Source organism: Kogia breviceps, chromosome 18, assembly GCF_026419965.1.
Source record: "Kogia breviceps isolate mKogBre1 chromosome 18, mKogBre1 haplotype 1, whole genome shotgun sequence".
Classification (NCBI taxonomy): Eukaryota; Metazoa; Chordata; class Mammalia; order Artiodactyla; family Physeteridae; genus Kogia; species Kogia breviceps.
This window is the reverse complement of record NC_081327.1, coordinates 23,027,669-23,050,509: the sequence shown is the minus strand read 5'-3', so window position 1 is coordinate 23,050,509 and position 22,841 is coordinate 23,027,669. Positions and strand designations below refer to the sequence as shown.

Sequence of the window (22,841 nt, the reverse complement as noted above, 5' to 3'; positions counted from 1 at the left end):
GACCTAGCCCAGCACCATTACCTCCCCACCTCAGCCACCTCAGTGCATTCCCTGTACCTTGTAGGTACCAGAAAGTAAACTGTCCCCCAAATCACTAAGCAGATATCCCACTCTCCTACCACACCTCCTATCCTTCTAGGCCGCCTGTTCAAGGGCCTCCTCTGCAACACTTCTTGGACCTCGTTGAGACCTCCAGGCCACTGACTCTTGGAAATAACATTTAACTTCTCTCATGCTGTCACACTCAGACAGTAATCCTAGGTAAACCCAGTCACCTACAGTCTTTCTCCAAGAACAAAATTATAATCACTGAGTCAGGAGACTGTCCCTGATCTCACTCTCAACATTCTGAAGTCAAACCCTCATTTTATTCTGTCTCATAGTTCCTGAACTTTTTCTTCACTTTGTCACACTTTGAAATTAAAGTCTCCTTTCTAATCCTGATACATGCCAAACAAACACACCTTTATTTTCCTTAAAAGCAGCACAGAATATATCTGTAAGTTACCTCTGTTAGATCTAACTTTGTTTTTCTGTCCTCTTAGGCCAGAGTTAATTTTTATGATCATTAAAAATATAATGCTGATGAAAGAAATAAATGGGTTCTCTTACAAAAACATTTAGAGTATGAACTACTAAAAATAAAATAGTTCTTAAAGCCTGCTGTGCTATTCAGTAAATCCTTTCCCATTGCTTACAGAAACATTTCTAGTATTAATCCTGGAACAAATGTTAATTATATACCGAAGTATGTAAAATGTTTAATATCTCAAAGTATGAGTCCTAGTCCATTTTCATAAGCGAGAGCTCAGTTTACCTTGGAGTCAATTTAAGAGACTTAAATTAAAAGCTATGTATTTTAAATGACACTGACCTGTTAATGTGTTATGGTTACCTCTAGCTTTATTAATCCCCAAAACATAAAACAGCCAGATTTTTGATGAAGTTTGTTATAATTCCATGGTCTTATATTTAATGACTAACTTTACATTTACAGTAAACATAAAGTCACTTTTTCTGAATAAGAATTTTTAAAGTTTTATTTATTCATTTTTTATTTCTATATATAACAAAATATACAACATAACCATTTGTTTTAACATAACCATTTTTAAATGTACAGTTCAGATGTATTAAATGCATTCATAATGTTGTCCTACTATCACCACCATCTTTCTCCATAACTCTTATCCTCTTATAAAACTGAAACTCTACTATCTTAAACAATAACTTCCCCATCTCCTCTTCCCCCAAGCCCTTGGCAACCGCCATTCTACTTTACACCTCTATGATTTTGACTACTCTACATACCTCATGTAAGTGGAATCATAAAGTATTTAGCTTTTTTGTGATTGACTTATTTCACTTATTATAATATCCTCAAGGTTTATCCATGTTGCAGCATATGTCAGATTCACTTTTTAAGGCTGAATAATATTGCCTTGTATGTATATACTGCATTTTGCTTACCCACTCATACCTCAATGGACACTTGGTTGCTCTACATTTTACCTATTGTGAATAATGCTGCTATGAAAATGGGTGTACAAACATCTCTTAGGGGTCCTACTTTTGATTTTTTTGGATATATACCCAGAAGTGGAATTGCTGGATCATATGATAATTCTATTTTTAATTTTTTGAGGAGCCACCATCACAGTAGCTTTACCATGTTTTATTCCCACCAACAATGCACAAGGGTTCCAGTTTCTCCACATACTTGCCAATATTTGTTATTTTCTGTTTTTTTTCACAGTAGCCATCCTAATGAGTGTAATGTGGTATCTCATAGTTTTGATTTGCATTTCCCTATTATTTAGTGATGTGGAACATCTTTTATTCCTATCTGCATGGAATATCTTTTTCCATTCTTTTACTTTCAGTCTTGTAGCTTTGTATTTAAAGTGAGTCTCTTGTAGACAGCATATAGTGGGTCATGTGTTTTTATCTCTTCAGCCAATTTCTGCCTTTTCATTGTAGAATTTAATCCATTTACATTAAATTAATTACTGATAAAGAGGGACTTTTATCATTTTGCTATTTGTTTCCTATATGAGCTGTAACTTTTTTGTCATTTCCTGAATTACTGTCATCTTTTGTGTTTAGTTGATTTTTTTTGTAGTGAAATGTTTAAATTCCTTTCTCATTTCCTTTTGTGTATATTCTGTATCTATTTTCTTTGTGGTTACCGTAGGGATGACACTTAATATTCTAAAGTTAAGACACTCTAATTTGAATTTATACCAGCTTAACTTCAAAACATAGACTTCATAAACTCTTCTCCTTTACTACTCTATCCCCACTCCTTTAAGTTGTTGATGTCACAAGATTCATTATGTGAGAAAAAACGTAAATTAATAACTCTTTTAAATGCATTAGCCTCTTAAATTATGTTGTAAACAAAATGTGTTGTTACAAACTGAAGTTATGATACTGCTGTATTTTAGAGTAGTGATTTTTTAAACAATTTATGTATTATTATGTAGAAAACAAAAAGTGGAGATATAAACCGTTGTTACAATAAGACTAGCTTTTATAATTGCCCATGTATTTACCTGTATTGAGATCTTTATTTCAACATATAGCTTCAAGTTACTGTCTAGTGCCCCTTCATCCCACCCTGAAGGATTCCCTTGAGCATTTCTCTCAGAGGAGATCTAGTGGTCACAGACTCCCTCAGCTTTTGTTTATCTGGGAATATCTTAATTCTTCCGTGCTGTTGAAGGACAGTTTTGCTGGATATAAGATTCTTGGTTGATTTTTTTTCTTTTTTTTTTCTTTTAGCATTTTGAGTATATTGGCCCACTGCATTCTGGCCTCCAATGTTTCTGATGAAAACTATTTATAATATTACTGAGGATTCTTCATATGTGATGAATCGCTTTCAAGATTCTCTCTGTCTTTTGACAGTTTTGATTATAATGTCTTGTTATAGGTCTTTTTGAGTGCATCTTTTTTCAAGTTTATTGAGCTTGGATGTTTATAGTCATGTCTTTCATCAAATTTGGGAAGTTTTTGCCATTTGTTTTTCAGATATTCTCTCTGCTCCTTGTGAAACTCCCACAGTGTCCCATGGGTCCCTTAGGCTCTGTTCACTTTTCTTCAGTCTTTTTTCTCTGTTCTTCAGATTCAATAATGTTCATTGCCCTATCTTCAAGTTCACTGCTTTTTCTTCTTCCGCCTGCTCAGATCTGCCTTTGAATCCCTGTAGTGAATTTTTCATTTCAGTAATTGTACTTTTTAGCTCTGAAATTTCTATGTGGTTTCTTTTTAGGTTGTCTCTTTGTTGTTTCATGTACTTTCATGTACTTTATTTCGTGTACTGTTTGAAATACACCGCTTCATTCATACACTGTTTTTGTGACTTTCTGCACATCTTCCTTTAACTCTTTGAGCCTCTTTAAGAGCATTGTTTTAAAGTCTTTGTGTAATAGATCTGTCATCAGGTCTTTTTCAGTGATAGTTTGTGTTGATTTTTTTTTCCTTTGAATGGGCTGTTCTTTCCTTTTTCTTTGTATGCATTGTTATTTCTCATTGAACATTGGACATTTGAATCTTATATAATGTGGTAACTCTTGAAATCATATCCTCCCCTTCCCCAGGTCTTGCTGGTTTTTGTTATTGTTTTTGATTGTTGTAGGCTCTCTCAGTGCCAAGGATCAGCCTGATGGGTAAACTTAAAGTCTTCTCAGGTCTTTTCTGGGCCTGCATCTTTCCCTGGACATGCACAGTTACTTTCTAATTTTTCCCATATATGCATTTGCTTTTTAATGTCAAGTATTTAATGTCTGGCTTCTGAACAGGGAAAAAGAGAAAAATGAAGGAGGGTGGGTGGGTGAGTGGAGAAGGTCCCTAGCCCTTTAAATCCCCCTGGTAGTCACTTAAGCTGGAAGGGAGGTAGGTTACAACAGTGTAACGACAATGGCTGCACCCTTTCCCTTTTTCTCTGCACCTCAGTAATCAGAAGCAGCAATCAGTGATCAGAGAACAGATCTCTGATATTTGGAGGTCAGGGTCCTTTTTGTCCACCATAACTGCTCCAGAAACGTGCACAGCTGCCTTCCATGGAGCTGGAGGTGCAGTATGAGTGGCTGATACTGTGCTAGGAGCTGAAATAGGCCAAAATTAACTGCAGTTTATCATGCAGCCCTTCCCCTAGAAGTTGCAAGCCTTCAATAGACTATAGAATTCCAAAATGACTACATCAGATAGATTCTGCAAGTGCAGTTGTTTTCTTGATGAGGAGACAGAGTCTTGGTGCTTCCTATTCTTACATCTTCCCAGAATTTTTTCTCTAATGTCACTCCTAACTCTGAAAAAAAAAAACTCAAGAAGATCAATCCCATAAGCACTATAGAAAAGCCAAATTTGCCTGTTATCTCTTTGCCACTTGTTCTTATAGAATCTCTCCAATCTACCAAGGATCCTATCTTGAACTCCCAGAATACTTCATCACCAGTACAGCCCTTTGGATAGTGTATTGTGCATGCTGTATATCCTTAAGCTACTGGTTATCTAATTATGCTAGAGGAATAGAGGCTCAGGCACCCTCAAGAATGATGAGGTCAGAAAAAGAGCAGATACATTAGGTGGACATGTCCTTGGCCATTGTTACAGATTGGGGAGACTCTGGGGACCAGGTGACCTTCCTTATTTCTTCCAGAGCATTTAAGCTCCCATTGTCCTAAAATGGCAATGGCACCACTTTTCTAGCTCTTTTTCTCTTTATTAATAATTGTTTTGTTTCTTTTCCCTCTCCTGTTTCATTGATGTTGCTCCTTAGAGGCTACAGCTTTTGACATGTGCACAGTCACCTTGGGATGACAGTAGTAGCAGGGTTCTCTGTCTCTTTCCCTGATCATACTTACCTGTTAGGCTCCACTAATTGCCTGTTGATTGCTCTATTATTTTTAGCACACCTTGGTACATAAATTGCTTCATAGTCTGGTATAGTTAAATTTGGACTGCTTTGCAGGTTAGTTTTTTAGGTCAGTGTTTTAGGTTGTTCAGACCCCCAGGAAGGTTCTTCATATTTATTCTTCCCCTAGTTCTCTCTGGTAAACTATCTGGTCTGTGGTTTAGATTTTTTTTTTTTAATTGGAGTACACTTGCTTTACAATGTTGTGTTAGTTTCTACTGTACAGCAAAGTGAATCAGCTATACCTATACATATATCCCCTCTTTTTTTGATTTCCTTCCCATTTAGGTCACCGCAGAGCATTGAGTAGAGTTCCCTGTGCTACACAGCAGGCTTTCATTAGTTATCTATTTTACACATAGTGTCAGTAGTGTATATATGTCAATCCCCATCTCCCAATTCATCCCACCCCCCTCTTTCCCCCTTGGTATCCATAGGTTTGTTCTCTATGTCTCTATTTCTGCTTTGTAAATAACATCATCTATACCATTTTTTTAGATTCCATATGTATGCGTTAATATACAACATTTGTTTCTCTCTTTCTGACTTACTTCACTCTGTATGACAGACTGGGTCCATCCACATCTCTATAAACGACCCAATTTCATTCCTTTTCATGGCTGAGTAATATTCCATTGTATATATGTACCACATATTCTTTATCCATTCCTCTGCTGGTGGACATTTAGGTTGCTTCCATGTGCTGGCTGTTGTAAATAGTGCTGCAATGAACATTGGGGTATAAGTGTATTTTTGAATTATGGTTTTCTCAGGGTATATGCCCAGTAGTGGGATTCCTGGGTCATATGGTAGCTCTGTTTTTAGTTTTTAAAGGAAACTCCATACTGTTCTCCATAGTGGTTATATCAATTTACATTCCCACCAGCAGTGCAAGAGGGTTCCCTTTTCTCCAAACCCTCCCCATCATTTATTGTTTGTAGCTTTTTTGATGATGGCCATTGTGACCAGTGTGAGGTGATACCTCATGGTAGCTTTGATTTGCATTTCTCTGATAATTAGTGATGTAGGTTATTTGTTTCATGAAGCTGGCAGCCTCCTCTTAATTGCTTTCCTGCCATTGGTTTTGAGTGTGCCCTTAGGCTTGAACTTCCTCTCTTTCTGTTGTCATTTCCTTAGACAAGAACCTTGGTGTTCTCTGTGTTACAGCCTGCCTCTCCTCCTGGCCAGAATCTCTGAGCCATGGCTGCAGAGATGGAAGTATAGCCAATGATGTACTTTTTCTCCCAGTGACACCCATGCTTTAGGAGCAGAGCACAGGGTGAGGGTGGTAGTTTCTGATCTTCTTGGTTTGTCTCTCCAGCATGGAACCAACAGCCTACAAATGAGCTGGGATGCAGGTTATCAGAGCCCTGCTGTTTTGAATGTTCTGTGCCTGAGGTAGATCCTCCACCCCATCAGTGGGGGCTGAGTTGAAGAAGGGATTCTCTGACATCTTGGCTACACTTGCTTGGAATTTAACCTCTGCAGCATGTTGCTGGGAGAGGTGAGAAATGCTGGTACCTGCCCGCACCTCAGGAACATACCATAACCCTTGGTTACACTAGAGGAATAGATCGGTATAGAGAAATAGTTTGATTGGTACCTGGGGAGAAACGGTGCCCTATGGTTTTGTCTGCACCTGCCTGAAGCAGAGCTTCTATCACACTGAGCTAGGAGGGAAAGGAAGAGGTGAGTCGTGGTTCAGATGCCACAGACTCACTATTCTTACTGAGTTTTATTTTCTTGAATGAATGTTTCTTCATCTAAAACAATTTCCAGAGACTTTAAAAGGTTGGGTTTTTTGGTTTTTTTTTTTTTTTTTTTTTTTTTTTGTGGTACGCGGGCCTCTCACTGCTGTGGCCTCTCCCGCTGCGGAGCGCAGGCTCCGGACGCGCAGGCTCAGCGGCCATGGCTCACGGGCCCAGCCGCTCCGCGGCATGTGGGATCCTCCCGGACCGGGGCACGAACCCGCGTCCCCTGCATCGGCAGGCGGACTCTCAACCACTGCGCCACCAGGGAAGCCCAAAGGTTGGGTTTTTAAAGTAATTTTCCCCAGTTGTGCTTGTTTTGCTAGGGAGCAGGTTTGCAGTACTAGCTCCTCACAATGCCATTCCAGAGATGGAAATTTCGCATTTGGTGGGCTTCTGCCAATCTAAAAGTAGTCCATCATAATGCCAAATGGTGGGTTTTGTTTAAACCTATGGCATTGAATTTTGTTGCTCATACTTTTGGGGAGGGGGGCTGTTTCAGGATGAAGGTTTATAGTGGATATGGGATTATTATAACATGGGATTATTCTGCTCTGTTAGAGATTATTGTATAAATTAAATATGATAAATTTACAAAGCAGCAATAGAACTTTCCTATCTGGCTTAACAAGCCATTCCTTCTTATTTTTGGTACAGTGTTTTAATTAGGTTTTTAGTTTTAAATGATGAAGTTCCAATTCTTACATAAAGTCCTTTGACAATAAAAAAGAAAGGTTAAATCTCTTCTTATTGAAGCAAGCACTCTTAACGTGACCTATAAATAGCATTCTATACTACATTACAAAAGGCAGAGAAGACAGTTTTAAAATTAGAGTTTTATTAGTAACTATAAGGTATACTATTTGCATTAAATTGTGTGTTTTCCATATTGTTAAAGATATACTTTTGGAGTTAACATCAAATTTCTTAAATTATTTTATGTAGCTATTTGAAAGGAAGTTTTAATGCATTTAATATACACTTTTCATGTTTAATCAATACTGTACTTACTGAACTTATTTCTGCTTTAAGAGAAATATATTTGTAATTTCACGTGTGAAGTTTAGGGACTACTTTAATTCCATAATCTTGAGGAAATTATTTAATTCTCAGAATTATCATTAACTTCAGATTTCGTATGGCTGGAATGGGTATATGAGCAATTTTTGTAATTGTCAGTTGTACTTAGTATATTACATTAATAAGTTTTACCTAACATTTGTTTTTGAATGAGTTAGAGGCCATGAGTATGTCTCATTATTTTAACAAGTTGCTTTAACTTGAAGTTTCTTAATGATCTGATTGTTTGGTTTTAACTTATTCCTATAAAAAGAGCCTTATATACTGTAAAATGACATGTGTTGGTAGCATTAGCATAGCATTTCACTGATGTATCATTGCTTCTAAAACTAATTACCTGTTAAGTTTCTGACCAGCAGAAATGTTACCTTCTAAGTGAAGCCCTCCCCAAATTCCCCCCAACAGTACCTCTGTTAACTCGGTCCCCATCTTATATGTTCATAATTCTAGCTGAGCCATTGCCATGTGCTGTTTCCAGATCTGTCTCCTCCAAGGAGACAGATGTTCTCAAAGGCAAGGAGCATGCCTCATTTGTGTTTATCCAGTATCTTACTGAGTGCCAAGCACATAGGATATGCTTAAAAGATGTTGAATGAGTAGGTACATAGATATAAAAGAAATCTTAAAGATCATTTAGTCTTATCACACCATTTCAAAGGCAGGGAAATGAAGCCCAGGGAGGTTAATGCTTTGCTTTACTTTTTCCAATTTATTGGAATTTATTACACATCAAGCATTTTATTACTACACTGCTCTAGATCCAGCAAAAATATTCCCTTCTAGTATGTTCCAAAAATGATGCACAGAAATCATATAGATAGATTATCTCATTAAGTCCACTATTATTCTAGTTTGCAGAAAGTTCCTCTCTGGTGTTTAGAAAAACAAGTTAAAAGTAGAAGACAGTACAGAAATGAAGAGTTTCTAGAGGATGGGACATAACTGCCTGCTGTCAGATTTGCTTTTGAGTAACTATGAGTTTGAATCATTTTAAATAACTCATTTTGTATGTTTAACTCTTCTTCTCTTGGGTTTATAAGAGGAATAATCTGCTAAACTCTGCTGACCCATATGTATTGTGGTTTGCAGTTCAGTCTGACATAGCAGTTATCAGAGACTGACAGCTAAGACTCATAAATTTTAGAGCATTTATCACAGTGATTGAATCATGCCACTTAAATAAATCATTTTTAGGTTGAATTTGGTTTAAATGTCTAGCTACTCTTTTTGTGCACAAAGTTGAGGTTTCTTCTCTAACCCTAGCCCCTGAGTAGGAGCCCATCATGTAGTGAAAACTAAGAATTCTGTTAAAAATCAAACAACTCATTAGACAGAAATGCATAAAAAATAAATTTGGTGGAAAGGTCCTTTAACATCAGTATAGATACTCAGAAATCCTAGATGCCATGTTTTACCTGCCTGAAGAACTGGTTTTGGATAGTAGTGCTTGTGAAGGCGGCTTCTAAACAATTAGCAAGTATGACATCTTTATACGTTTATATAAATTTATAATATACACTTAGTGTGTATATTACATTAATAAGATAAGCTTTACCTAACATTTGTTTTTAAATGAGTGGACCTGATAAGAAAGGGTCAGGAATGAAAGGGACTAATGGAAGTAGGTAGCTTTATTGTACAAACCAAATGTATGAAGACTGACTTCATTGCCCTAAGAAAAATCATCAGGCCAAATGCAGTTCTAAAATTTGTATTATAAAACCTTCATTCAAGAAAATTAACTTTAATGAGAGTTAATGGAAAATCTGAAAATCTTAGTGGTGATTAATGCCAAGTTCCTGTACTCCAGTTCTTTCCATCATTAAGTATTATAATCTCTAATGAATTCTTTACCTTCTGGAACATAGAGGATTCTTTTAGGAGATGAAGTGTGTTCTCATATTGTAATTTTAAATTAATGTGTGTTAACCCATAGAAACATTACAAGATTGGAAAAATTAAAACTGCAGCCTCGGGGGACTTCCCTGGTGGTCCAGTGGGTAAGACTCTGCACTCCCAATGCAGGGGGCCCGGGTTCAATCCGTGGTCAGGGAACTAGATTCCACGTGCATGCCACAGCTTAGAGTTCACATGCCACAGCTGAGTCCATATGCCACAGCTAAGAAGTCCATCCACATGCCGTGGTGAAGATCCTGTGTGCTGCAACTAAGACCCGGCACAGCCTAAACAAACAAACAAACAAAAAACAAATAAGTAATTGCAAACTCCCCCAGATTCCTTAAGACCCTGATCTTTTAGGAGTAGAGGAGATAAATGACTTCAACTGAGATTCATTTAACACTATAGAATTCAAAATATTAATAAGTCTTTGAAGATCACTAATTTACCATAATTACCTTGATTACATTTCTCTTAAAAATCTAACATCCAAGTTATAGAAAATAAATTCCCTATAAGAAAAATGTAGTAATTAGAATATATCCAGTTCTCACTTGTTAATAATCTTCCTCAAATGAAAATTATAACCCCCTTAAACATTCAATTTCAGGACACTTAACAGGCTCCCATCAATCTAACCTTTTTTTTTTCTTACAACAAAAGTACTTCTGATAATGATTTGACCTATAAGGGAAGGCAGGGCGGGAGTAGGTTTATTGTTTACCCAGCGTTAAGGGCCTTTAGTCTTATAATAATGTGTGCCTGTGTTCCAGAGTATTGTGTCTAATTGTCTAGTCAGAGCTCTCTGCTAAGCATAGAGAATCTTAATTTGGGCCCCAATGTTTCAGGATAGGAAAGAGAAAGAAAGGGAAAGGAAGTCTAGATAGAAGTTTATGAACTTAAAATTGAAATTTTAAAATGATTTTAGAAATTTGGACTTCTTCCTTAGAATAGTATCTTGTGAATGGGGACCCATTCAAATAGGTTCCTCATACCATCTACTAAATTAGTGCATTTGTACAGAATATTATCTGGCAGTGTTTGGTATAGGGAATATAGGAAATAGGGTTGGTTCTCTGTGAACAAATATGTAACCAAAGCAATAATCTATCAGGTTTTAATCTAGTACCTCAAATTGACTTTGCAGAGATGTTTTTAATTTTTTCCCATGCTGCCTAAAATATTTTGAATTATATTTCAATATTTTTCAAATATGATTTTCCATATTTAAAAATTATATTTCTGTAGCAACAACAACTGGCTGGAGCTAACTAGTTGCCGTCCTCTTTGGTCAGTGATGGACTCTTTTCAGTTCCTCTCAGTCCCCTACTTCCTACTGTCTCCCCCATCCTGAGATCTTTAGTCAGTTTGTATGCCCTGTGCCTTTTTACTATTTGATCATCTTGGTTGTACCAGGACCTCTTAACTTCCTTAAGTTAGAGCCTCATGCCTTACAGCGTTTGAGCTGATGACCTCTGAGCTTCAGAATGCAGTTAAACTGCTGCCGCGAAAGGGAAGAGTTGTTGGCATTAGCTGGTTTATCTTAATGATTTCAGCAGTCATATAGCCTTCAGTGTACTGTTTTATGAACAAGTGGAAAAAGATGAAAGATAATTTTATTCTATACTCTCATGCTGCCCTTTCACTAGTGTAACTGGGACTAAGAAAGACTGGACAGTACTACAGAACAGATGTAAACATGAACTTGGCAAATCTTCCTGGCTCAAGCATAGAAACAGTACATACTGCTTTGAACCATTCTTTGTGAAAATGTCTGATGCTTCTAGAAAATACCAAAAATGTTTTATTAGCTATGTTTTTTCCAAATGAACCATGAACTCCTTTGGAAATACAGTGATTCTCAATGTCCAAGGAGAATTTCTTCATGCAGGAACTATAAATGACATTACGAATACTACTTTTTAAAAATTTCCATTGGAATATTTTTCTTTAAAAGTTGAGGTGTCACACTGAGGGGATACAGTGCCAGAAATCACAATTTTTAATCTCTTCCTTTATACCATAGTATATCAAAAGGATGTTAGGTGCCCATTATTAATGATTAACCTTTGTTTTGATTTTTCCTAACATGGTTTAGTTCACATAGTCCAACTTCCAATTTTAGTTTCTAAAACTCCTAAGGCTTCCTTTTGATGCCAACATTAACCAAAGGGTTCTTCATTTGAAAGGAAGGCTGTGCTGTACTTGGCAAGGATTAAAATGCAGCAGTTTAATCCTTTCAAGCTATGAATGGAGATAACTGAAGCATAAACCATTTAAAGTTTTTGTACACACTTACTTGACTATGTGTCTATGTTTTGAGGAGAAGAGACTGCATGAACATAGACTATTTTCACTATTTTACTTGTTAAAAGAATCTAATGAACAAGGATTTAATTGAGTTTGGGGTTTATATCTTGAATTTTTCACTAACTTATAATGCAATCTTTTGATAATGATTATTTCTTCAAATGAATACCAGTGATGTCAGCTATCATCATATTGTTTCTATTAGCATTTTTAAATTAGTTTTCAAGACAAGAGGGGCAAACGCATATCCAGAATATGTATCTACTCCTATAAAATGAATTATTGCTGCCACTTGTAGAGTAGATGAGGTCCAATGTAATCACCATACCCCCAACTCCTTATTGTGCCTCATCTTGCACCTCATCTTCCCTACCCCACCCTTCAACCCCTACCTTGATCAAGTACTCTCAGAATATAGTCTCACGCTTACTCTCCTGGCTCCTGCCAGTACATGTTAGCTAGGTCTTGCACTTAATTCAGACTGTAGTCCCTTTCTCCCTCAAATGTGCACACATTCCTGGTTAGGTTATCTTGTAACTTAACCGCACTTTTTGGCCTAGTGGCAGCAGAGAAGGTGGGACAGACTGTAGGAAGTGGGAAGAATGTTGTCTAATGGAGTTAGAAACTTCTCCATCATCTTCCAGTAAGAGAGAACTCTAGCTTTTAGGGGGGAACTTTTCTCCATTAACAGTCCACTCCTGCAGGCTCTGAAAATCCATTCAAGTGAATCTGGTATTCATGATTTTCAGGTTATCACCTAAATGCTCCTATCCCATGGGTCAGATATCATTTTTTCCCATCTAGGGCTCTAACCTTAGGTTAGACCTGCTTAGGTTGAGAATTTAACCTTTTTGGAAGCTCTTCTACTCTTACCGTTGAGTCCTGGTCTTAGTCATCAGCTTTCCTTTCCCTCCTGCTACTGGAGGTGAGAACCTCTTGCTTTGCTCCCCAAGAGGCCCTCTGGCTTTCACACTTAGCTTTTAATTTCTCATTAATCACGCTCAACCTTTGTGTCTTTCCTTTATTTCCTCAGTTGAGCTTAGCAATAGCCATCAAACTATGCTATCTTTATAGTTAGTGTTTATCTCATATTTCTCAAAAAGCCTCAATTATCACATCCAGTGGTGCATTCCCTTCCACCAGAATACTACCCAAGACAGCATCAGTAAAAGATAGTGTGGCTATCTGTGCACTGCTTACCCCCAGTGAAGGAATCTTTATTTCCAGTACCATGGTAGGTGATCCAACTCCAAAATCTTAGTGTGCTTTCTCAGATCACTTTTGGTATTAACTGTTGTAGATTGGGTTCCCTGCAAAGAAAATTCTGGGGTGGAGATTATTGTACAAGAAGTTTGTTTTAGGGAGTGCTCTAGTCAGTGTGAGTAGAAGGGAAAAGTTGGACTATGATTCAGTGTCAGTAGAAGCCTCAGCTGACCTTGGGACCTCTGAATGTGGAATGGCCCTGCAGAGTTGTCCTGAGTTGTGGTGAGGGGGTCTAGTCTTTATTCCTCTGAGCTGACTAGTTATTGAATGCAGGCTAGCACAGAAAAAGTCACAACCTTTGGCAAGGTAGTACTCTTCAGCCAAAACTGTCCTCCAAAGGGCTGGTTTCTTAGGGCTGTCTGCCAGCAGCATTTCCAGAAGCTGAGGGAATAAGTCCTTCATTTCCGTGAGGGATCTCAGTGGCATGTCACAGCATCCATTAGTTTTATTGAGTACATTTCCTTTCATTTTATTGTGTAAATTACTCTTTTAAAAATATTTATTTATTTGGTTTTGGCTGTGTCGGGTCTTAGTTGCAGCACGTGGGATCTTTCGTTGTGATGCATGGGCTCTTCGTTGTGGCATGTGGGCTTCTCTCTCTAGTTGTGGTGCGGGGGCTCAGTTGCAGCACGTGGGCTCTCTGGTTGCGACGCACAGGCTCCAGAGTGAGCAGGCTCTGTAGTTGTGATGCGCTGGCTCCAGAGCACACAGGCTCTGTAGTTGTGGCACGCGGGCTCTCTAGTTGTGGCTCACATGCTCAATAGTTGCGGCGCATGGGCCCAGTTGCCCCGTGGCATATGGGAGGGTAAGAACTTTATTGCTTTGTTGACTAAAATTTTTTTCTAGCTGTTGTTTCATTCTCATTTCATTCAAAGTCTGAGGCATGATTCTTCATATTGAATTGTTAATAATTAATTGTCTTCATTTTTATTTATCCACATAATGAATTATTTTTCTATAACCTCTTTATATAGTTGAATGATGAAATGAAATTTTTTAAAAATCTGCTTTATAAGGTACTTCCAATCCCTCATGTCACTTGACTGTTTTTCAAAGTCTTAATAAATAGCCAGTAAAGCTGTGAAAATAGAATCAACAAACATCATGGCAGTGGCAAAAAATGAGCCTGGAAATGTAGGTAGGTAGGCTTTCACCTGACAGATGATGAGATTATTCCTATATCCTGGAAGAGAAGAAATGAGATCAAATTTGCACTTTTGTTTTTTAATCATGCTGATGGCAGTGTGAAGGATACATGGGTGAAGGAGAGAAGATCAGTTGTAGGTATATCATCACATAAATCGCAGATATTGTTTGGGAGTTTTCCTAGAGGAGTATGGAAATAAACACTTCATTGGGAGTATATGTTTGACAGATGAGAGAAATTATCTTAGTAAAAGACATTTCTATATCCATAGGCAAAACACCCTTAGTGTGGTGAAAATAAATGCAGATATATTTGATACATTGACATAGACAATTGTTCCACTTAGTCAGTTTTGAGTTCAACTAATAATAAAAATGAACAGGTTACTTAGTTTTCCGAGGATTCTATGAAAATCTTTCTTATTGTAATTATTACATAAATTAGCTTCATTAAATTAATATGAAGCCTTTACTGAAAACATTAACATTATCAGTGATAGTTTTCTAAACACATTTAATGGGATTTTAAAAAAACCTTTTCTTAAAGATAGTTGTGGTCTTTATACCACGTTCATCTTTTTAAAGCGCAAAAGAGTAAAGTCATTTTAATATTCCTATGAGTCAACTCATCATTTTAAAACTTTTCTGTTTATTAATTGAAATTGCCATTATGCAAACGTAGTAAATGCTGCTACTAGAATAGACTTGCAGATTACCTGGCTTTTGGATTAATAGGTTGTTTGATTTGACTGTCAACCTATTGTTTTTCAAAAATTTTATAAAATTCTTGCACTTTTTAATAAAAGTTTTTTTAGTTGAAATATATGAAGACAATTCTATTAAAATTTGAAATACAATTTATTGTTCATTTAACATGAGTGCCAAAGATTGTGGATGCTGTAATACTATTATTTAAAATCATGCTGAAACCTGACTATGATATATAGTTAAGTGTTGCTTTTAGGGTGAGAAAGCAAAATGTGATTATGATTAGAATATCTTTTTAAAAAATATAGCCTACCTTAGAATTAAAATGTGTAAGAGAAAAAAGTAGTACACATAATTGTTCTTAAAACAATTAAAACAGGATCAGATTTAGATGATGACGACAGCCATTCAAAGAAAAAAAGACAGCGATCAGAGTCTCGTTCTGCTTCAGAACATTCTTCTAGTGTTGAATCTGAGAGAAGTTATAAGAAATCAAAAAAACATAAGAAGAAAAGCAAGAAGAGAAGACATAAATCTGACTCTCCAGAGTCAGATGCTGAACGGGAGAAGGATAAAAAGGAAAAAGACCAGGAAAGTGAAAGATCAGAGTCAAAACACAAATCACCTAAGAAAAAGACTGGAAAGGATTCTGGTAATTGGGATACTTCTGGCAGTGAACTGAGTGAAGGGGAATTGGAAAAGCATAGAAGGACCCTTTTGGAGCAACTGGATGATGATCAATAAATTATACCAAATATGTTTACAGTATGATTTAAAGTCTAATTCAGACCAGGGATTCTAAGTTCAATTGAAATAACACTGGGTTTTAATTATATCACAGGAAAAAAAAGTGCATTTAAGTATTGTTATTGTGGACTTTATAAAGAGCAAAGGAAATTGAAAATAACTTTTGATTCTGTATCAAGAATCATATTTTCATACAGTCATAGCTGTCTTTCTGTGACCCTTTCGTAGGGCACTGCAGAATGGATTAAAGATGGCAATTTACTGATAACTGCAGGTGTCTCTACTTTGTTCTAAAGTCTAAGTCATGAGGTGATTTGATTTACTTTATAGAAGTTGGATTTTGAAGATAATAATGAAAATTTTTTGATATCTAGTAGTACAAAAAAAGCACCAGCAAATGATAAAACTGCTTTTTTGTGCACTATCCAACTGGTTGAAGCCGATATGATCTTTTAAGGTGAACTCAGACATAGGTGTTCTTAATGGAAACCTGGTAGACCCTTAGCTATAGTGGTGCTATTGAGCACTACAATAATAAAGCCACCATTATTTTTTATGAAACATCTAAATACATTTTTAAAAGGCTGTTGTGAGGGCATTATTTTGAGGTGATGTTTAAAAAGTTAGCATCAAATCAAATTGTAAATTAGCTTAAATATATTGCCTTAAGGACCTACTAAAGAATGTGCCACCAAACTTTAAGTGATGGTTGCAATATCCTTGTCTAAAACAAATCAATGTTGACTTAAACGATTTCTTTAACAGTTGTCTTTTTTTTTTTTTGATCCGATCTTTCTCTTGCTTTTTTTCATTGAGGAAGTCTTTTACCTTCCCTCCTCACTGAGAAGTACTGACTTCGTGGTACACATTCTAAAGCATTTCTGATTTGAATATTTTTGTACATTTTTATCAATTATTAAATCTTCTCTTCTAAAATAAATAAATAAGTAAAAATTAAAATAAAAAATGCTTTTGAAGGACTAATAATGCTTCCTTTAAATACATTTTCCTTAATTGTACTAATACAGGGTCATCTGCTTTCTTTTCTTTGATGGATCAATCTTGTTAAAACGTAATTTAGGGACTTCCCTGGTGGTCCAGTGGTTAATTAAGACTCTACACTTTCACTGCAGGGGGCACAGGTTCAATCCCTGGTCAGGGAACTAAGATCCCACATGCCACATGGTGCAGCCAAAAAAAAAAAAACAGTAGCATTCAGCCTTGATCTTGTAAGAGGGTCACATGACCCACCATTGATGCCACTTAGATATGGATCATGTAAACTATCAATAAACATCATTTGATGTACAAAAAAGTATATATATATGATATATATATATATAAAATTTAAAATACATTTAAGTACAACTGTATTAAAACTACTTTTATGTATTGTATTTCTTCCTGTTTTTAAATGTACACATCAGTAACAGAACTTACAATTCTCTTATTTTCCTCCTAGATTTATTCCTCACGACATTGTCTGCCTCTAGTACCTTACAGTTTGAGATATGGAAAAATTCGGTAAGAAATCTTTTTGAAGCATTTTTAAATGATGGCTTTCAGTAAAAAAAAGCACACAATCTTAGACAGTAAAATGAAAGTAATCACTTGGTCGGATGGTTTCAACAATAAATAGAACAACTTTAAGAGCTTTTGGTTGCATTGCTGCATTCAAACTGCTGAATATTGCTGAAGGAAATGATTCATTCAGCATCAATTCCTCCTCAGGTTTTTAGGCATGACCCGCCGGTTAAACCAATCAGTCTTCCCTAATGCGCATGTTAACAGGGCCCCTGCTAGGTTGTCAGCTGTTGAGAGAGATGACTGTCATTTAAGTTGTCAGCATGATGGTTTGTTGAAGAAAACACTAATTTTTCCTCCTTGCCTTCAGGCATATATACAAAAATAAGAACAACAGATACTAAATTTACTGGAAGTTGACGAGGATTAAGGAACCTTTTCCAATATAGTTTTTTAATTGCAAGTAGGATATTCCCAAACTGATGTCATGGTTTTACTTTATTTTTAGCTTGATGTAGATTATATGAAATATTAATTAATGAAGAATAGACTACCCAGATTTTTTTTTTTTTTTTTTTTTTTTGCGGTACACGGGCCTCTCACTGTTGTGGCCTCTCCCGTTGCGGAGCACAGGCTCCGGACGCGCAGGCTCAGTGGCTATGGCTCACAGGCCCAGCCGCTCCGCAGCATGTGGGATCTTCCCAGACCGGGGCACGAACCCGTGTCCCCTGCATCGGCAGGCGGACTCTCAACCACTGCGCCACCAGGGAAGCCCCCCTACCCAGATTTTTAAAGTTGAATTATAGGTACATAATGGAGGACAGGATTTGAGGACAAGCCAAATTGGCCAGCTGAGTGACATTCATCAAATAATGGTCAAGTATTAAACCTCACTTTCCTCATATAGAAAACAGGTATAAGAGTGTCATGTCGGCTTCATAGACTGTTTGTGAAGATTAAATGCAACAATGTGTGTAAAATACCTGGTGCACAATAGACACCAAATTTTAGTTTGAGATCACTTGGTTTCCCAGCTATTTACTCCAGACTGTCTTTTATTCAATCCAAATTAAACTCATAACATTTTATAGATTTTTGTTAAAATACTCATGAAAAATAAACATCTGAAAAAATGTAAAGTGCAGGCTCATGGAAGAAGACTCATTATCAGCCATCTCTTATAGAAGAGTCATGACTCAGATTTCTTCATGGAAGGAAACTAGGATCGGGGAAGAGCTTTGTTTAGACAAACTTCGGGCTTTTAAATACTACTAACTACTTCCAAAGTAAGCAGTTTGACTCTTTTTTCTTTTTTTTTTATGAGGCAAGGAAAAAGAAAAACATCTGAACCAGAAAGATATATCTTTGTTTAATGTACTATATTTTTTAATGTAGTTGTATTTGTTTTTCTGATGATAGAAATACAGTTATATTTTTAATGATTACCATAAATGACAATTTCCACTAGTGGGGGATACTCATTTTCAGGTGGCCTTGAAAACAATACTTCAAGTGAATCTTGAGGTATCAGAAAATGAGAAAATCAGTCATTTTGATTGACAAACTAGTATCCATCAGGGGGAGAAAAGCCTCATTACAAATAAATATTATATATATATATATATATATATATATATATATATATATATATATATATATATATATAATTACAGACTACTTTTGAGTATATTATTTCCTCTCAACCTAGGCTGATAAAGTGAAGCAACTCAATAGAAGAAAAATCTTCATGAAGAGACTAGATTTTGATTGGGCTCTTTTTTCCCTTTCATGTTTTCTTTAAAGAAAATTAATAAATTATCTATTTGACAGTAGAGACTAAGGGTTTTTCTTGTGGTAAAACAGCTGGGTCAATAAGGTACTCATGTTAACAATAATATAAAAGTCATTAGTACAAATTAAGGTGAATGTAGACTCAAAATTAACTTGTTCAGATAAAGTGTAGGTTTTGTAAAATGGGAGGATCATTTTTAATTAGAAGTTGGGCAAACAGTTCACAGTAACACACTAATTGTCAAAAAAAAAACCCTCAAACCCTATAAAACCATATTAGCTAATAGAAGAATATGAGCTACAACAAATTAGGTAGTTTGGGCACAGCTCCATGGTAGGTGCTCTGGGAGATCAGAAGTCGACAGACGACAAGGAGGAGGGCTAAGATATGAGTGTAGGCAACTCTGACTGGTATGATGAGAGGTACAAACCTCATGCTGGAAGGAATTAAAAGACAGAGCAGTTGCTTCCATTTGGTCCACCCAGGATCATCAGGGAAGGCTTCAAGGAAGATGCGGTATTTGAAATGGCTGGTACAGATGAGCGAGCAGGATTTTAGTGGTTGAAAGTGAGAAAAAGGAAAAGGGCAAGGACATTCATGGGAAACATAGGACATAGAGTAGAAAGTGGCTGGTTTGGGCCAGAATATGAAAAGATACTGGAAGGTGAGATTAGAAGAATTGGTTTAGACAAGATAAGCAAAGGCGTTGACTCCTAAACTAAGTAATTTGATCTTTTAAAAATTTATTGAGAAGCTTAAGTCCTAAAGGTTTTAGGACTGAGCATGAGATAAATAGAGCTTTCATTATTGCCATTAGTCTGGCTATTGCATATCAGATAGGTTAGCATGGAAAATCTGGAGGTGGGGGGATGATTTAGGTAGAATTTACTATATCCTGGGAAAGAGGTAGATGATTAAAGGAGTAGAATGTTGGGAATAGACAAGAAGGGGGATAGATATGAGAAGACAGAATGACCATTAATGCAAGGGTAACAGAAAAGACAAAGGAAGATCTAATTTGGGGCAGGAAAAAAAATTATTTTAGATAAGAGACATATCAATGAAATGGTTAGAAATGTAGGACTGGAACTCAAGGAAGAGAATAGATGAGTATCATGAAGGGAAAGAGTTAAGAGAGGAATGGCAAAGCCAGACCCATGGACAACACCCACCACCCTTAGAAACTTTCAATCTTGACACTTATTGCCATTTTAGGCCAGATGATTCTTTGGTTTTTTTGTTTGTTTTGGGGGGTTTTTTTTTGAAGTATAGTTGATTTACCATGTTGTGCCAATCTCAGCTGTATAGCAGAGTGACTCAGTATACATATATATACATTTTTTTAATGTTCTTTTCCATTATGGTTCATCCCAGGAGATTGGATATAGTTCCCTGTGCTATACAGTAGGACCTTATTGTTTATGTCTTCTAAATGTAATAGTTTGCATCTACCAACCTCAAACTCCCCCAGTCCATCCCTCTCCCTCCCCCACTCCTGGTTGGCAACCACAAGTCTGATCTCTATGTCTGAGAGTCTGTTTCTGTTTTGTAGATAGGTTCATTTGTGCCATGTTTTAGATTCCACACATAAGTGCTATCTCATGGTATTTGTCTTTCTCTTTTTGACTCTGCTTCATTTAGTATGAGAATCTTTAGTTGCATCCATGTTGCTGCAAATGGCATTATTTCTTTTTTATGGCTGAGTAATATTCCATTGTATATACGTACCACATCTTCTGTATCCATTCATCTATTGATGGACATTTAGGTTGTTTCCGTGTTTTGGCTATTGTGAATAGTGGTGCTATGAATATAGGGGTGCATATATCTTTTTGAATTATAGTTTTGTCTAGGTATATGCCCAGGGTTGGGATTGCTAGATCATATGGTAATTCTATTTTTAGTTTTCTGAGGAACCTCCATACTGTTTTCCATAATGGCTGTACCAACTTACATTCCCACCAACAGTGAAAGAGGGTTCCCTTTTCTCCACACCTTCTCCAGCATTTGTTATTTGTAGACTTTTTAATGGTGGCCATTCTGACCAGTGTGAGGTGGTACCTCATTGTAGTTTTGATTTGCATTTCTCTAATAATTAGTGATGTTGAGCATCTTTTCATGTGCCTACTTGGCCATAGGCCAGATGATTCTTTAATGTGGAGATCTGTCCTGTGCATTGTTTGTTGTTTAGCAGTATCCACCCTGGTCTCTACTCACTTAGATGCTAGAAGCCGCCTCTCAGCTGTAACAATGAAAATTTCTCCATGTATTGCCCAGTGTCCTCTGGCAAACAGAATCACCTCCCGTCAAGAGCCATTGCTTTATGCGAATAAAGATGTAGACACATGATAGTCATCCTATGTTGCTTCCTGATCATTTTTTAACATTATAAATATGGCAGTTTTAATAGTAAATATTAAAACCTGCAGGCCAACGCATAGGTGGTCCTCCGTGTAAAGATTCTTGTTACAACATAGCACCTGTGGCTGGACTTCAAGCAGAAAGTGGCAAATCCCTTGTCAATGGCAGTGTGTTAGCTGCTTCAATGGTGGGTAGCAGAAATAATAGTATTACTACTAGCGTTCCTACTACCAATTATAATGTTAACTATGTACATATTTGTGCATATGCTGAGCTAATAAGCACTTTATATGGATTATCTTACTAATCCTCACAAGAACCTTGTAAAAATTCATTTTAGAGATAAGTAAACGGATGCTTACATTAAAACTAACTTGTTCATACCTCAAAGCTAGGATACAGTGGTGCTGGGAGTTGAACTAGGAAATCTGTCTCTAAAACTTGGACCCTTAAGTCATTGCACAGTCATTCCAGAAACCAAGTAGGTGAAAGAAAAGGTAAAAGACATAGTTATAATTGTAGCAGTGGGTTGGCCCAATTTTGGACTGCAGGACTACAATGAAGGCAAGTAAGAACAGCATGGTAATGAATGGGACAGAGTGGAGTGGTCTCAAATAGCAGCCCATGAAAAAAGTACTTGCAGCTTAGAAGCACAGGACTGACATTATAAAAACACCTTAAAAGTGCCTAATAACTTTACATTTTGCAGAACTCTTCCTAATGTTTCATTCCATTGATCCTCTCTAGAACCCTGCAAGTACACAGTACATTTATCCCCTTCTAACAGTTGAAGAACGGAGACCCAGAGCAGTAAGTGGCTGTTCCAAAGTGATACAACTTATCAATGAAAGGAAGACTAGAACCATGTCATCTAACTACGTGTCTACTTCCCTTTCTACCAGACTGTTCTGCTCTCTCAGTTTAAAAGAGTATTGATCACGTTTGTCTTTCCTACATTAAATGGGTACAAAGCAGCTTCATCTTTGAAAATAAGTGTAGGCATGCATCACTTTAAAATATGTCATCTAATAAGAGTAATAACATAGTGATGATTAAGTTTATTGAATCATTTAAATCAAATACTAAATATGTACATGACACTGAAATTAAGCCCTATAGGTTTGTACTGCCAAATGGAGTAAAGAATAAGCAATGATAATGATGGAAAGATAAATTCAGTAAAGTGTTATCTTTTCCCCCAATTATGTCATATATATAATGTATTCTGCATGCTCTCACTATAGCAAGAATATATGATTCTCTTTTTCTTACAGTTAGAAGAGGGCTTTGTTCTTCTTATACTGAGGTTCATGGTGAATGTGGCATCTTAGAAATGGGAGGCTGT

General features: G+C 36.6%; 1 protein-coding gene across 2 annotated transcripts in view; it reads left to right on the top strand.

The window, feature by feature from the left end:
- ITFG1 (integrin alpha FG-GAP repeat containing 1) overlaps positions 1–22,841 on the top strand; it is a 267,360-nt gene that overhangs the window by 55,919 nt on the left and 188,600 nt on the right. For both annotated transcript variants that reach the window (XM_059045665.2, XM_067018203.1), the window contains one exon: positions 17,282–17,343. In XM_059045665.2, coding sequence (XP_058901648.1) covers positions 17,282–17,343 — 62 coding nt within the window. The remainder of the gene's footprint in view (positions 1–17,281; positions 17,344–22,841) is intronic.